This window comes from Bos indicus, chromosome 11 (assembly GCF_029378745.1).
Source record: "Bos indicus isolate NIAB-ARS_2022 breed Sahiwal x Tharparkar chromosome 11, NIAB-ARS_B.indTharparkar_mat_pri_1.0, whole genome shotgun sequence".
Taxonomy (NCBI): Eukaryota; Metazoa; Chordata; class Mammalia; order Artiodactyla; family Bovidae; genus Bos; species Bos indicus.
In genome coordinates, this window is record NC_091770.1 from 92,542,643 (window position 1) to 92,559,204 (window position 16,562).

Below are 16,562 nucleotides of genomic sequence, written 5' to 3' on the forward strand. Positions count from 1 at the left end.
GCAGGGCTGGTGTGGACAGAGCTTGCATGTGTGAACTGGAGGACCTGCCTAGCCCTTGCAGGGGGCAGTCAGGAGTGGGAAGAGGAGGAGGGCTGGCAGGGGGCTAAGACCACGGGGTGTTCTCTTTCTCAGGCCCCACAAATGTTAGGGGCAGGCCAGCACACAAACTGGTGATGATTAAGCCAGACAACAGACATCACACACAGTCCTACTTGCAGAATGAGAGCACCCAGAGGGCTGCTCTGGCCCCCACTGGACCCTCGCAGCCAGCCTGCACCATGACCCTGCCACGCAGATGAGGAAATTGGGATTCAGAGGGGTTGGGTGACCTGCCCAAGGTCACACCACCAGGCACTGAACCCATATCTGTGCTTCTTCCCTACACGTGGCCATTCAGTCTTGGCTTGAATATTTCCAGCTACATGGAGCTCACAACTCACTACTACTTTGAGTCAACCTTTATCATTTCAGGCAAAGTAAGGAGGTGGTGATTTTTACCCCCATTTCCTTAAAGAAAGCTTAAATCTCTCTGCCAATTTCTTTCCTGGTTCTGCCCACTGCGGCCCTCAGAGAGCTTATCCCCTCTCCACATAACCACTTTTCAAGCTACAAATGGTAAAACTGTCCCCTGGGCTGTTTTATTCTCCTTCACTCTCTGCTGCTGGCAGAGGAATTCGAGAACCACTTCCTAATCAGGCTGCTGAGGACAGATTCTGGTCACCACCCGTTATTGGCACTTAACGGGTCATGATGTGTAGAAATGCAACCTATCTGAGGCCTTGGCTGGTGGATCTGCATAAACATGCAAATGTTCCCATCACTGGTAACCTCCTGTCATGTGGAGCGTCCAAGAGACCCAGGCCTGTGGAATGTCCCATTGATTCTGTGAGTCTTGTTTTCCTTACCTGTAAAACGGGAAAATTAGAAAAGACCCTGATGCCGGGACAGACTGCAGGCAGGAGGAGAAGGGAACAACAGAGGATGAGATGGTTGGATGACATCACTGACTCGATGGACATGAGTTTGAGTGAGCTCCGGGAGATGGTGAAGGACAGGGGAGCCTGGCGGGCTGCAGTCCATGGGGTCAAAAAGAGTCAGACATGACTGAGCAAGTAAACAACAACAACAACAACAAAAATGGGATGATGGCTCATACTCTGCCTACTTTGCATGGATGACTGACTCTGAAACGACTCTGCAGAACACTGAACAGGTATGGGGGTGGGGAGGTGATGCTGGTGATGACGATGAGCAGAATAGGAGGAAGCTGATGGAAGCCCTGCAAAGCAGTGCTGCAGAGACAGCCTCCTTGCCCACCCACCCCCAACCCCCAAGCTTACTTCCTCCACCACTCTCCCCACCAGGGCACAGGGCCCAGTGCTTGTGAGAGACACCAAGGCACCTGCAGCGCTCCAAAAGCCGAAAATTAAATTAAGACAGCGTGATGGCTTGCAAAAGATGCCCTGAAGACAGGATGCTCCTATGCCCGGCAACTAAGCCAACAAGCAGGGCTGAGTTTTGTGAGCATGATGCTGGGAACAGAATTATAGAGTGTCAGAAAGCCAGCAGAGTCAGGGTCCGAACCCAGACCTCCTGCCCCAGCTCAGCCCACTTTACCACAGTTGCCGCTGAAATCACTTGACAGGGTTGGGTGCACCCATATGGATGTCCGGGTCTACTCCAGGGAACAGCTATCCCCATAATGGGCCCTACCCCCTCAGAAGACCCCAGGCCCTGTACCCAGCTACCCAGCAAATAGTTTACTGGAGGTGCGGGAGGTCTCATGACCTGGTATCACTGCCCCCCAGATGCTGCATCCCCAGGGCTTCCTGCCACCAACAGCCACTCAGTTGCTCAACCAGCCCCCATTTTTGACTCCTCTTTCATCCTCACCTCTCACATCCAATGCATCCCCAAATCCCACCCACCCATTCTCCTAAAGTCCTCTTAAATACAATATTTCTCTCTGCCCCTTCCACTGCCACCCTAATCCACATAACCACCATCTCTCACACCTCTTAGCTACCCCCCACATCCTCCCTAGCCCCACTCCAGTTTGGTGTTCACGCTGCAGCCCAAGTGACCTTTTGAAAACACAAATCTCACCATGTCACCATGCTGTTTAAAACCTGTCTGTGGTTGAGATGAACAGATGCACACTACCATGGATAAAACAGATAACAGAGGCTTCCCTGGTAGCTCAGTGGTAAAGAATCCGCCTGCCAGTGCAGAAGACACGGGTTCGATCCCTGATCCGGGAAGATCCCACATACCTCGGAGCAACAAAGCCCGTGTGCCACAACTACTGAGCCTGTGCTCAAGAGCCCGGCAGCTGCAACTGCAAAGCCAGCGCCCTAGAGCCCGTGCTCCGCGACAAGAGAACCACTGCGACGAGAAGCCACTGCAACAAAGAGTAGCCCACACTCTCCACAACTAGAGAAAGCCAGAGCACAGCAATGAAGACCCAGCACAGCCAAAAAATAAATAAAATTATTTTTTAAAATAGATGAACAACGACGATGTGCTGTATAGCACAGGGAACTATATTCTGCATTCTGTAATAAACTCTAATGGAAAAGAATCAAATAAAGAATATACATACATACACATATATATATATGTCCAAATCACTTTGCTGTATACCTGAAACTAACACATTATTTTAAATCAACTATACTTCAATCAAAAAATGAAAAGCTTTTCATTAGGATGAAAAGCAAAATGCCTGGTCTGCCCCATTAGACCCTGCAGCATCTGTCTCCTGACCCCGTCCCTGCTTACCCAACATAATCCTACCACACAGACTTCATCTGCATTAAGAGATTGAACACAGCCAGGATCTCAATGACACACCTGTATGTACCCCTCACAGGTCCCTCTCCCACCTATGCCCAGAAGCACCCATCTTAAACTCTCTGATCCTTCTTCCCTTGCTTTCCTTCATATTTTTGCCATGTAGGGTTACATCTCTATAAAATAAAGTTTATGCAACCAGGCAGACTACTATAACTCAGTTCAGTTCAGTTCAGTTCAGTCGCTCAGTCATGTCTGATTCTTTGCGACCCCATGAATCGCAGCACACCAGGCCTCCCTGTCCATCAACAATTCCCGGAGTTCACCCAAACTCATGTCCATTGAGTCAGTGATGCCATCCAACCATCTCATCCTCTGTCGTCCCCTTCTCTTCCTGCCCTCAATCTTTCCCAGCACCAGGGTCTTTTCAAATGAGTCAGCTCTTCACATCAGGTGGCCAAAGTATTGGAGTTTCAGCTTCAACATCAATCCTACAATGAACACCCAGGACTGGTATCCTTTAGGATGGACTGGTTGGATCTCCTTGCAGTCCAAGGGACTCTCAAGAGTCTTATCCAACACCACAGTTCAAAAGCATCAATTCTTTAGTGCTCAGCTTTCTTCACAGTCCAACTCTCACATCCATACATGACTACTGGACAAACCATAGCCTTGACTAGACAGACCTTGTTGACAAAGTAATGTCTCTGCTTTTTAATATGCTATCTAGGTTGGTCATAACTTTCCTTCCAAGGAGTAAGCGTCTGTTAATTTCATGGCTGCAGTCACCATCTGCATTTGGAGCCCAAAAAACTAAAGTCAGCCACTGTTTCCCCATCTGTTTGCTATGAAGTGATGGGACCAGATGCCATGATCTTAGTTTTCTGAATGTTGAGATTTAAGCCAACTTTTTCACTCTCCTCTTTCACTTTCATCAAGAGGCTCTTTAGTTCTTCTTCGCTTTCTGCCATAAGGGTGGTGTCATCTGCATATCTGAGGTGATTGATATTTCTCCCGGCAATCTTGATTCCAGCTTGTGCTTCTTTCAGCCCAGCGTTTCTCATGATGTACTCTGCATATAAGTTAAATAAGCAGGGTGACCATACACAGCTTTGACGTACACCTTTTCCTATTTGGAACCAGTCTGTTGTTCCATGTCCAGTTCTAACTGTTGCTTCCTGACCCGCATACAGGTTTCTCAAGCGGCAGGTCAGGTGGTCTGGTATTCCCATCTCTTTCAGAATTTTCCACAGTTTATTGTGATCCACACAGTCAAAGGCTTTGGCATAATCAATAAAGCAGAAATAGATGTTTTTCTGGAACTCTCTTGCTTTTACATAGCATTTAATATTTTTCTGTTAAGAAAGTAGAATCTTTGGTTTTTATTAAAGTAGAATAAAAAATAATAAAGTTTAGTTTTTCCCATTTTGAGTTGGAACTATACTCTAGATATTCTTTTATGATTTGCTTCTTTTTCTCAGTGTGAATATCACCGCACTGGAAGTACATCCTTCATGCATTTCCATTGATGTATAGTATTCCAGTGAATGAATACCCATCATGCGGGTATTTTCCTGTTGGTGGATAGATTGTTTCCAGCTTAGAGCATTTTACAAACCCCATGGCTGGAGTTCTGGAGCTCTTCCTGTGCTTTGAGAGTCCGGTGCTCTGGCCTGCCTTCAAGCCCTCATGGGAACCATTTTCCCTGCTGAGGCCTCTCTTGCCAGCTCCATCCCGCCCACCTTGCGGAGCTCCTACTCCCAGGCATCCTGCATCTCACAGAGGCTCATCCTGACCCAGCCTCTAGCCGGGCCTGACGCTCATCCATCCACGCATGCGCGCACACATTCATTCACACAGGTCTCAGCAGCTTCTCCAGGCTGACCCCGGGTGCTGCCCAGGCCTGGACAGACTAGAGGAAGAAAGCGAGCCTCTCTGGGCAAATGAAGGCTCCCCCGAACAAGCAGTCCCCAACCCTGACCTCGCCCCACAGGAAGCGCACACCCTGAACAGGCAGTCTCCCACTTCGCCCTGTTCAGCTAGGATGCCAGCGCAGCGCAGGATGAGCTGGGGGGCGGATGCCAGCTCTCCGAACTGTTGGATTTCCACCCTCTCCCCACTCCCTCTCGCAATAGCCTCTGTGATGAGAGTTTCAAGGGTCTCTTCTACTGCTTAAAAAGGGAAGGAAAAAAAGGAAACTGAGTAAAAAGGAAAGGAAAGAAAGCAGCTGGAGAATGCTGCCCAGCATTTGGTGTAATAACCAGGGGCTTTCCAATAACAGCTAAAACTGGCTTTGATTTCAAGCTTTCCTTTCTTTTAATCTAGCAGATAATTAGAGGGAAATCAAATCCAGCCTGGCAGCCGAAGATCAACCTGTCACTGTTGGGATCAATTCCCACTTATTTTACCATCTTCTCCTTCACACATTAAAAAAAAAAAAAACCACCTCCCCAGGTTGTATATATCATTTGACTTAAATAATATACTTATTATTTAAATACTACATTTAGAATGGATATTTCCCATGATAAATACTCTCTTAAGAATAAGCAGCATCTTCTCTCCCTCCAAATAAAGAACTCCTTGCTTTGCAGATTTAAAAACATCCAACTGCAAACACCCTTAAATAGATGAGAAAGATCAAAGTGCAGAGAGGGGAAGAAACTCTGTACCGTTTATGGCTGCAGATGGCAGTGACGGGATTCACCCCAAAGCACCGGCTCCAGGGCTCCGATTCTTACCACTCTGCTCTCCCACCAGGGCATTGAGAACAGCAGGGCCTCTCCAGTTCCGCTTCCTGAGGGGCTCTCTCTAGCCTAAGACGGACTTCTAAATAGCACACAGAGGATTTCCCTGGTGGTCCAGCGGTTGGGAATCTGCCCACCAATGCGGGGGACACGGTCTGCTGTGCACCGCAGTTACCGAAGCCCTTGTGCCTTAGAGCCGGTTCTCTGCAAAAAGAGCAGCCACCACAACGAGAAGCCCGTGTGTGACAGCTGAAGAACAGCCCCTACTTGCTGCAACTAGAGAAAGCCAGCGCGCAGCAGTGAAGAGTCAGCACAGCCAAAAACAAAATAAACAAATAAATAATTTTAAAAGTAAAATAAATTAGTAGCACACAGAGCTTTAAGCACAAGATGCTGGAAATAAACCAAACATTGCTCCATACGGAGGCAGCCTCTGACCCAGCCACTGATGAAAATGGTGTTTACCGAGCTCTTAATAAGAAGGGGAAGTTACTGTTGCATAAAATGGAGAAAAATAAAAACAGTATACAAAAATTATATAGAGAGTATGGCCTCAGCTATAAAACAATATAGAAAGAAGAAAATGATACCATTTTTATGAACTAAAAAGTTAATCATGATTAGCTCTGGGTGGTTGAATGTGAGGGAGATTATTATTTCATGCTATGCACTTTGGTATTTTCCCTTTTTTTTCTATAATGAGCATGTATTACTTTTATAATAAGAAAAATTTCAAGAAGCATCTGTCACAGAAGCAAGATCTGTCCTCTCCAACCCCAAGTGCGATTTTGGAGGCCTGATGGATTGTCCTCCGGGACCCTGCCTAACTCCTACGCTCAGCTTCCTGCCTCCATCCTTCCCTCCCCCAAGCTTATTTATATCTTTCTCACCCAATCAAGGCCAAGAAAATGTAAGCCCCACCTCATTCACCATGGTTGCCTTGAGCACTCCAGGCCAGCTATTAGTTGAATCATAGGAAAGTGTCAGTGGTTGTGGGTCAGAGAAAAAAGATCTAATACCTGTAATTTCGTACGATCCCACCTCATCTGTGGCTCATCCTGCCCTCTTCTGGCATGTTCCCAGCCTGGGATGCCCTACTGTACACAGATAGTCCGGATCTGTTTCATTTTGTGTCATGTGTAGATTGTGCTTTAAGCTGGTGACATTTCGTCCATTGTGAATCTTCATTAATTGAAGCGTAGTGAATATGAAGTAGCCACCTGGCTGGCCACGGAGCTCCCGCACATGGACCTGATCGATCTCTCACGAGCACCTACTTACGTTCAGTGACTGAAGCTAAAGGGATGCGTCCCTGCCTTAAAGTTTGGGTGAAGACAAGCCCAGTCAGGTAAGGACAGTGCCGTGTGGGTGCACAATCTCCTCAGTGCACTTAATACCTTCACATCCACTCTCTCGAGGCAAGATCTAGACACACTTGGCTTTGAATCTCAGGCTGTCGCTTTTAAGTGCTGTGGTCTTTGGCCTGTCACTCACCCTCCCCAGGCCTCAGTGTCTGTCCTCTTAAAACAGAAGCAGCTACAGCATATGGCTATTGGGAGGACGAAACAGGAATAAAGGTAAATACCACCGTGCCGTGCACCATAAGCCGTCTACAAACAGTCCCTTGTAACAGAGGCAGGGCTGCTACTATTACTCCCTTTTTTCCCCTTATTTTGTTTGTTGTTGTTTGCTTTTTTTTGCTTGTTTTTGGTTTGGGTTTTTTTGTTTTGGTTTGTTTTAATGAGGAAACTGGGTTCAGGGGAGTCCAGTGACTTATCTGAGGCCAAGCGGACCTGGTATCTAAACCTCCATCCTCAGCCCAGACTGCAAGGCGTCCTTCCAAAAAGCCAACGACGCCTCATTTAAGAGCCCATGAACATTTAAAGCTCACTGGCACAGCTCATGAGGAAATTTCCAAATACATTTGCTCGCCCGTCACTACCTGGAATAACTCTGGAAGGGCCCACGCAGAATTCCACTCTGCCGTTTCCCCAGAAGTGCTGACTGACGGGCCATATGCTCATCTCGGTGCCCATCTGCTCGGCGCCCGGGGGGACAGGGAGGAGCGGCCTGCCCACTGGCGGAGGGGCCCGGCTCCTGTCTAATGGTCCCCGAAACGGCTTTTCGGCCCAGGAAACCCGCCTTCCCCATAAGCCCCGAGAACGGTTCCTGCTCAACACGCTGCAGGCAAAAAAGGCTTTCTACTGGTTACTGCTGACTTAATGCTTAAACGTTTATGGATGGGAGAGAGCTGTCTGGTTTTATTTCTTGCACATAACGCACGTATCATTAGTCATTTCCTGTCCATCCTTACTTAAAAACACATGCGTGTTTTTCTAATTTGCTGAACGTGAAGCCTGGCCAGGTACGGTGGGCGTGACGGATCCTGAAGCCATGACACCCCGAACCCCGAGGGGGCAAATCCCTCCAGCTCCCTGGAGTCTCCAGTGGCAATAGGACTGATGGGTTCTTAGCTTTTTGAAAATATGATGAAAAGTTTCTGACCTTTTCTCCAGGAAAAAGAGACACGGACATGAAATTTTGTGTCGTTACGGGGATCATGGACCCTCCGGAGGCCTTCGTGTTTCTGAATCAGGTTGAAGACAAGCTTGGATTGGCTCAGCCTGTCACCCCAGGTCACCCACCTCTGGCCTCTGGATCTGCATCTCCCTCCCCACCAGCCCCCCTCTCTACTCATCCGCCTCTGCCTCACCAGCTGACTTAACTCCTCACATTTTCCCCAACAGACTCCTGTGCCTTTGTTTCCTTCACCAGGGAGACTCTTCCATCCGTGTGTTCCAAATATTACTCATCCTTTAAACCTCAGTTTCCTCGCCACCTCTTCCTTGTCTTTTTTTTTTTTTTTTTAACTCTTCTCATCAGGAAATTATCTTTCCTTACATTTTCTTCCCTCGTTACTTCATCTTTATATTTCGGGCACCTTGCAACTTTCCACCTCATAGATATTTGTGAATCTTGCCTCCCTTACTGACCTGTGAGCTAATTCACTTCCATAGTCTTCTCCCTGGGGCTTTCCCTGGTGGTTCAGATGGTAAAGAAATCACCTGCAGTGCGGGAGACCCAGGTTCGATCCCTGGGTCAGGAATATCCCCTGGAGGAGGGAATGGCAACCCACCCCAGTATTCCTGCCTGGGAAATCCTCTGGACAGGGGAACCTGGTGGGCTGTAGTCTGTGGGGTCTCAAAGAGTCGGACACTGTCACTTCACTTTCAGTCATCTCCCTGGCACACAGTGAGTGCTCAATAAATGCTCTAAATAACCAATAGATGCTCTAAATAACCAGTATCTGTGTATGTGATCCTGATACAGGTTGTAAAATGAAACCCCAACAAGTGTGCAAATATTCATCTCTTTGTGACTCTGATTTATGTGAAATCTTCAGAGGTTCTTGCGGTCACGGCATGCTTGTCTGTAGGGGCTTGCCACAAAGAAATCATTAGGGGGTCAACAAAGCCCCAGAATTTCAACAAATGTCAGCTATGTGCAAGTGGATGGGCCATTTGACAGGGTGGTTGGATGATTCTCCTGAAAGAATGCTTGCTTCCAGAAGACTACTCTGAAAAGTAAGAAAGATACTGTTCTACATTCACAAAGGCATGTTTAGTCCAAATAGTTTAGAAACCCTTCTTTTCTATCACTGAGGGGATTTCAGTTGGGACGTACTGCCAATTTAAGGGGTAGAGACCCGGGCTTGAGGGAATTTCTGGTTAATGTATTTTTGATACTGTTCCCCAGGACAGGACGGAGTTACATTCCTTGATCAGACTACAAGCCCTCAGCTGTGAAATCGAACCACTGGGAGATTTCTTGATCTCTGTTCTCTTAGAATGAGTGTGTGCTAAGTCACTTGAGTTGTGTCCGACTCTGTGTGACACTATGGACTGCAGCCTGCCAGGCTCCTCTGTCCATGGGATTCTCCAGGCAAGAATCCTGGAGTGGGTTGCCGTGCCCTCATCCAGGGGATCTTCCGCACGGAGGTATTGAACCGGCATCTCTTTGTGTCTCCCGCATTGGCAGGCGGCTTCTTTACCGCTAGTGCCACCTGGGAAGCCCTAAGAAGAGAATGTTATGTTAGAATGTTTCACCTTTATTCTCGATTCTACATAGAACCAACCTAATTTGAGGATTCACCTCGTGTGTGGGTTCTAAACACGTCTAAACAAGATCCAAGGGATACACTTGAGAGTCAAGGTAAGAAGTGAAGCCTGATCTCCCAGTGAAGCCTTCAGAGGATGAACATCTCTGAATTGGGGACGAAGCTGTACTGGCAGGCTGACTCCACCCTTCATATAAACTTGGTTGTCATGGTGATAGGAGGTAAGTGAAGCTGGGAGAGGACCATGAAACACTGCTGTGGGAAAAGGGGCTTCTGTGACTTACATAGTCATGTTCCAAATGTACACTTTTGAATAAGAGGCAAGCGGCTCACAGCTACCCCCGGCTCCCCGGCACTGAATGGCATCAACAAATCCCCTCAGAGTCCTCCAAGCCTGTCCCCGGCTTTATATTACTCTGGGGTCCTAAAGGGTAATGATCCCTAAGAAAGGAAAATGGCTACTAGAAACATCTACATCCAGGAAAAGGAGCAAAATGCTAGTAAAACGGTTCCACCAGGGGGTAAACCCATCTTCCAAAAATTAATCAGTTGATGGAATAATCACTTTGTTTATAAAATAGGAAAGCAATTTATCCTCTTCTGGTTCTGACAGAAGTGTTTCAAAAGAAAACCTTAGGCTCCCAAAATATCTTGAGAAAAGAGGATAGCTTCTGTTGTTTTTCCTGATTTCCTCCCCCTGGCAAGTGATGGATCTTCTTCATCTTAGTTTTGTTTTGTACAATTCAGACAGGTGGAATCATTACATACACAACTCCAACAGGCTGCTCCAGGAGCTGCAACTTACGTGTCACTATCAGCATAACTTTCAAACGAAGCCTGATTGACCACGTGGTGACCCTAAGAACTAGCATTTGTCCAGTACCCTCAGATGCCACGAAGGCCTCTCGTACGTGTCATTTCACATGATGCCAGTGACAGTCCAGGCAAGGAGAGCCCTTGAGCCCTTGATCATTTCAAAGATGAGATCAGAGAATAAAACGACTTGGCCAAGCTCATCGTGCACTGATCAGAGATGAAGGACTTTAATCCAGACTTGGCTGATGCCAAGTCCAGTGCCTCGTCGGGACACGAGCTGCTCCTCTGACATGGATGCTTATGAAGGACGTTCTTGAGCCCAGGAGCTGATGAGCATGCTGGTTTCTAAGGTCCCTGCAAGTTCTGTGCCTCTATCGATAAAATGATGGGGCTGGATTAAACCAGGGGCTTTAGAAACTTCTTGTAGCAGAAAAGATCCTTCCCGCTCAGAGGAAATCTAGAGAATGCCAAAGTATAAAATAGGTCATCCCAGCTCCCCTCTGGTTAAAAAAGAAATGACTCCCCCGGAAATGTCCATCAAGTGACGAATGGATAATGTGGTATATCCATAGAATGGAACATTATTGGGGCATAAGAAGGAATAAAGTACTGACACATATTATAACATGGGTGAACCAAAAACATGCTAAGTGAAAGAAGCCAGCCACAAGAAACTCCATTTACATGAGATAACCAGAAAAGGTAAATCCAGAGATAGAAAATAGGTTGGCAGAGGCGGGAATGGGGAGTGAGTGCTTAATGGATAATGGATTACCTTTTGGAGTGACAAAATATTTTGGAGCTAGAAAGGGGTGCTGGTTGTACAACATTATGAATGTGCTAAATGTCACTGAACTGTATACTTTTGTAAGGCTAGTTTTATATTGTGTGGATTTTACCTCCATATGTGTGTGCAGAGATGTATGAGAGTTCTAGAATCCTATCCCATCAATCGCCCTTCCCCCGCCCCTGCAGTGCCTCCAAGGACGCCTAGTAAGTAAATCAATAGAGTCATCAGATATTACAAAAAGTCATCATAGTTCAAAACAGCTCTCATACGACAGCTATTTTGTTCCTTCAGGGGCCAAAGGTATATTTTCTCCTAACCCAACAAATAAATTTGTCTGGGCGAGTGACATCATACTACATGGAAACAAAATTTTCCATTGCAGTCAGCTCCAATGTCAAGTCTAGTTGCAGTGGCCCAACAGCTTTGGTTTTAGGATATGTCATTGGTTTTAAACTCGAAAGTCTATTTAAGTATACCAGAAAAGAGCATGGTAAGCACTTTCTGTTTGTTGGTTCAAATTATAGTAGATAATTTTATTGGTGAATCGTAAACTAAGCATTATTAAGTGCCTACTATATAGTAAGGTGGCTCAGCAGTAAAGAATATGCCTGCAATGCAGGAGACCATGCAGGAGACTCAGGTTCAATCCCTGGGTGGGAAAGATTCCCTGGAGAAAGGAAAGGCAACCCACACCAGTAGTCTTGCCTGGAGAATTCCATGGACAGAGGAGCCTGGTGAGCTACAGTCCATGGGGTCACAAAGACTCGGACATGACTGAGCATACACACACTATATAGTAAGTCTTGCATGTTGCTTCACTTAAACATCATTATCTCCATTTTATAGAAAAGGATACTGAGGCTCAGAATAGCTCTCCACATCTTCAACATCAAGATTTGAATCTCAGTCTCTTCAGCTCAGGAGAAAGTTCTATCTACTACACCCACTCAGTAGGGTCACAGGTCCTTCTCCCCGTGGAAGGCATGAGGATTGCTCTCTGCCCCATCAATATATGGACCCCAGCCTATATGACCCCCTACTTCTGGGGTGTGTGAAGATGCAGGACACACAGACACAGGTGTCTGATACCCTTCCAAGGCCTCCTCTGCACCTTTCTAGAGCAGTTTAGAGCAGTTTAAACCTTTTTGCTTCAGTCTGTGCAGGAAAAGTGAAAACTATCTTCAACAGTCTTGCTGGCAAAGTGTATTCAATGAACTGATGAGGGACACATCAAACTGCCTCTTGAGAAATCTGTATGCAGGTCAGGAAGCAACAGTTAGAACTGGACATGGAACAACAGACTGGTTCCAAACAGGAAAAGGTGTACGTCAAGGCTGTATATTGTCATCCTGCTTATTTAACTTATATGCAGAGTACATCATGAGAAACGCTGGGCTGGAAGAAGCACAAGCTGGAATCAAGATTGCCGGGAGAAATATCAATCACCTCAGATATGCAGATGACACCACCCTTATGGCAGAAAGTGAAGAGGAACTAAAAAGCCTCTTGATGAAAGTGAAAGACGAGAGTGAAAAAGTTGGCTTAAAGCTCAACATTCAGAAAACTAAGATCATGGCATCTGGTCCCATCACTTCATGACAGATAGATGGGGAAACAGTGGAAACAGTGTCAGACTTTATTTTTTGGGGCTCCAAAATCACTGCAGATGGTGACTGCAGCCATGAAATTAAAAGATGCTTACTCCTTGGAAGGAAAGTTATGACCAACCTAGACAGCATATTCAAAAGCAGAGACATTACTTTGCCAACAAAGGTCCGTCTAGTCAAGGCTATGGTTTTTCCAGTGGTCATGTATGGATGTGAGAGTTGGACTGTGAAGAAGGCTGAGCGCTGAAGAATTGATGCTTTTGAACTGTGGTGTTGGAGAAGACTCTTGAGAGTCCCTTGGACTGCAAGGAGATCCAACCAGTCCATTCTGAAGGAGATCAGCCCTGGGATTTCTTTGGAAGGAATGATGCTAAAGCTGAAACTCCAGTACTGTGGCCACCTCATGCGAAGAGTTGACTCACTGGAAAAGACTCTGATGCTGGGAGGGATTGGGGGCAGGAGGAGAAGGGGATGACAGAGATGAGATGGCTGGATGGCATCACTGACTCGATGGACATGAGTCTGAGTGAACTCCGGGAGATGGTGATGGACAGGGAGGCCTGACGTGCTGCGATTCATGGGGTCGCAAAGAGTCGGACATGACTGAACTGAACTGAACTGAACTGAAGAGAAAGGCAAGGAAACTATTTGTTTTTTAAATATTTAGGTTGGATCCTATTCAAACACAAGAAACTCCAGCTTCTAAAGTTAACTGCTGGCCTAGAAGTCCTTGTGACGTCACTTCCTGCAGTTGGCGTGACCTGGTCCCAGATTTGAACACACAGTTCAACCCTACAACACTGTGCCTTATCTATGGGCACAAATGCGGTGCTTTTCCAAGTTATTCTGAAACATTTAGAATTGAGAATAATTTCAGCCTTTTGGTTTGTATGAAAGTGTTAGTCGCTCAATTGTGTCCAATTGATCCTATGGACTGTAGCCTGCCGGGCTCCTAAGTCCATGAAATTCTTCAGACAAGAATACTGGAGTGGGTTGCCATTTCCTTCTCCAAGGGATCTTCCCTACCCAGGGATCGAACCCCAGTCTCTCTCATTGCAGGCAGATTCTTTACAGTCTGAGCCACCAGAAAAACCATTGGTCTGTATAGTAAAGTTATCAAAATGCTGATAATAATTCCTTACATATAACGCACTTTACAGATTACAAAATGCTTTCATGGACAATCGTTGCTCGTTTTTGTTTTTTTAAAAAAAGGTATAATTAAGGAAAAATATCAGTAAATGCCATTTAGGTATTAACATACACCCTTATATTGTACGTGGAGAAAGGGTGAGATGAAAGCATTTTTCTATTAAGATTGAAGTCAGGTTCTTGAAGCTCTAACTGTTCTTGGTTATCAGTTAGAAAAAAAAAAAGAAAAGTCAATGCTTTTTAAATTAAAAATGAGGTGCTGCTACTTATGACTTGATAAGTCGTAAAATGCCTTTCCCATCCCTCCCAATGGTCCTGGGCCCATTTAAATTGCTTTTAACTTTTAGATCTGCAGCTCATATGGATCACATCGAATGCCAGGTGCCAGTAAAAAGGAAAAAAAAAAACAAACAACTAGAACCAGAAAATGAAAGCTGATCATGTTTTGAGGCCATCTAATGTGAAATACAGCAGTCCCCTTTCCTCTCTTCCTGGTTTTGGTGGCAGAGGTTAAGAAGGCTTAGGCCACACAATAGCCTTTGAAGTTGTTCCCACCAAAGGAATCAGAGGGTTAACATGTCAAGGTCCTCTTTAAAAATCTATCCCCCTGAGCCATCCTGGCATGATAGCCACCAAAATCTCCCTGCAGTGCCCCCCAGTCACTCAAGACCTAATCTCTACCAGTGAGATCAATAACCATTAGAAAGTAGATTTTTGAGAAATGAATTACATTGCAATGAATCTGACCAAACTGCAATTAATCCACTGCTTTTCCTCAAGGATGGCTAAAAAAGGCAGCTGCATGTGGGTACGAGTAGATCCATTATCCAGCTGCCATGAGCTGCTACCGGGAGGGGTTCCGCAGACCTGACCCGCCACCACTTTGATGCCCCCGTCAGTGGAGGCCACGCCTGGCGGGATCGGCCCACGTGAACCACAGGTGAGCGTTCTCAGCGAGCCTTGCTGGCCTTGGATCTGTGCCTCACACAGCAAAGAATGCTCTGGAGGAGAACTCAACCAAGCAGGCACCATCCAGCCTGACTCAGAATATGACAAATGCTCCTTCAGAGTGACATTTCCTGCAGGGCAGCGGTGCCCAGCCTTGGCTGTGAGATAGACTTACCTGGGGAACCTACACTGTTTCCATGGTCAGGTCTCCAGCCCAGGCTGATTAAAAGCAGCATCTCTAGAAGTGGGGGCACTTGCACTGGTATTTACGAGAGCTCTCCAGATGGTTCTGATGTGCAGCCAAGAGGAGAAGCTCTATCGGAGGGTGATTCTGACAATATCTGGGCTTGAGCCCAGTTGGTGAGGGGCAGCAGTAAGAGGAGCCTGCGAAGCACCACTTGCTCAGGCAAGTCAGGGTCCTCATGTTCCTAAACCACAGCTGACACATGCTTTACTTGTCTAGGGGGGTGTCGGGGTCCAACTGATGCGTCAGGGGTACCAGGAGTGCTGTTTGAAATGCTTGTCTTTGGTTTTTCTGCCTAAAACAGGCACCATGATATTTACTCAGTCCTCACTTTGCAAAAGCCAGGAATTTGGTGAAAACAAAACCAACAAAATACCCAAGTGACATTCCATGATTCATGACATCATGGAATCAGGGGTGATTCCATGGAGGGAGGGGCGGGCACATACTCCCATCAATATTCCAGTTAGATGTTAACTGGGTGGGTGGGATGAACAGGTATTATAAGGTTGTAAATATTATAGAACTGCCACAGGTTCGACAATTGGTTCTGCAGATTTTGAAACAAAAAGTTTACGTTGCAAGAGAGTTAACATCATGAAGAAAATTAAAAGAAAGCGATCCTTACTACACACGTCCAAGTTACCTGTGGCCCCATTCTCCAGCATTTTGTACTCTTTGCCTATGTTTGAGTGTCACAGAGAAGCACCACGTGGGCAACGGTGAGGAGGGGAGATTCTGTCACTGGGGGAGAGTGGGTTTTCAGAAAGACTTTCCAGACTCAGGTAAGGATTGGATAAAAATTCACCTGCTGAACTGCAAGTGTCTCCATCTCTTGACTCTGAGTCACTATATCTGGAGGGTGATACTCATAGGTGAAAATACGATTTATTAGATTGTTAAAGGTATAAATCTCACTCACGATGCTAACATGTTTTGAGAACTTGGCTTACCTGCTTAGGACATGGGAAGCAGAATTGATAGAAACAAATGATATAAAAAATACTTACTGGCTCTCTCTTTTCTTTTTAAGTGGGTCCATGAGACGCAGTGTGTCTCTGATCACGGCCACTTTCACTTCTTCATCGACAAGACTGGGGACATTCTCAAATACCCCTGGAGAGAGCTTGAAGGGTAAGGATTCCATGTTATGGTAGAGACAGTGATTCGGCACCAACTGACCACAAGCACCAGCCCCAGTGGTTGTACTGTCAGAATTGTTTAAAGGCTCTCTTCAGTCTACCTTTAAAATGTCAGTTTCCTTTTACAAATCAAAATACACGAAGGGGGAAGAATAGCACTGGGTTTTTCTCATTATCAAAATGATATATGCTCATTGTAGAATATT

At 46.1% G+C, this 16,562-nt stretch overlaps 1 protein-coding gene across 3 annotated transcripts in view; it reads right to left on the bottom strand.

Annotated features, from left to right (window-relative positions):
• The window catches only part of TTLL11 (tubulin tyrosine ligase like 11), a 268,063-nt gene that overhangs the window by 137,628 nt on the left and 113,873 nt on the right, over nt 1-16,562 (bottom strand). For all 3 annotated transcript variants that reach the window (XM_070799197.1, XM_019970759.2, XM_070799198.1), the window contains exon 6: nt 16,225-16,340. In XM_070799197.1, the coding sequence (XP_070655298.1) occupies nt 16,225-16,340 (116 nt within the window). The remainder of the gene's footprint in view (nt 1-16,224; nt 16,341-16,562) is intronic.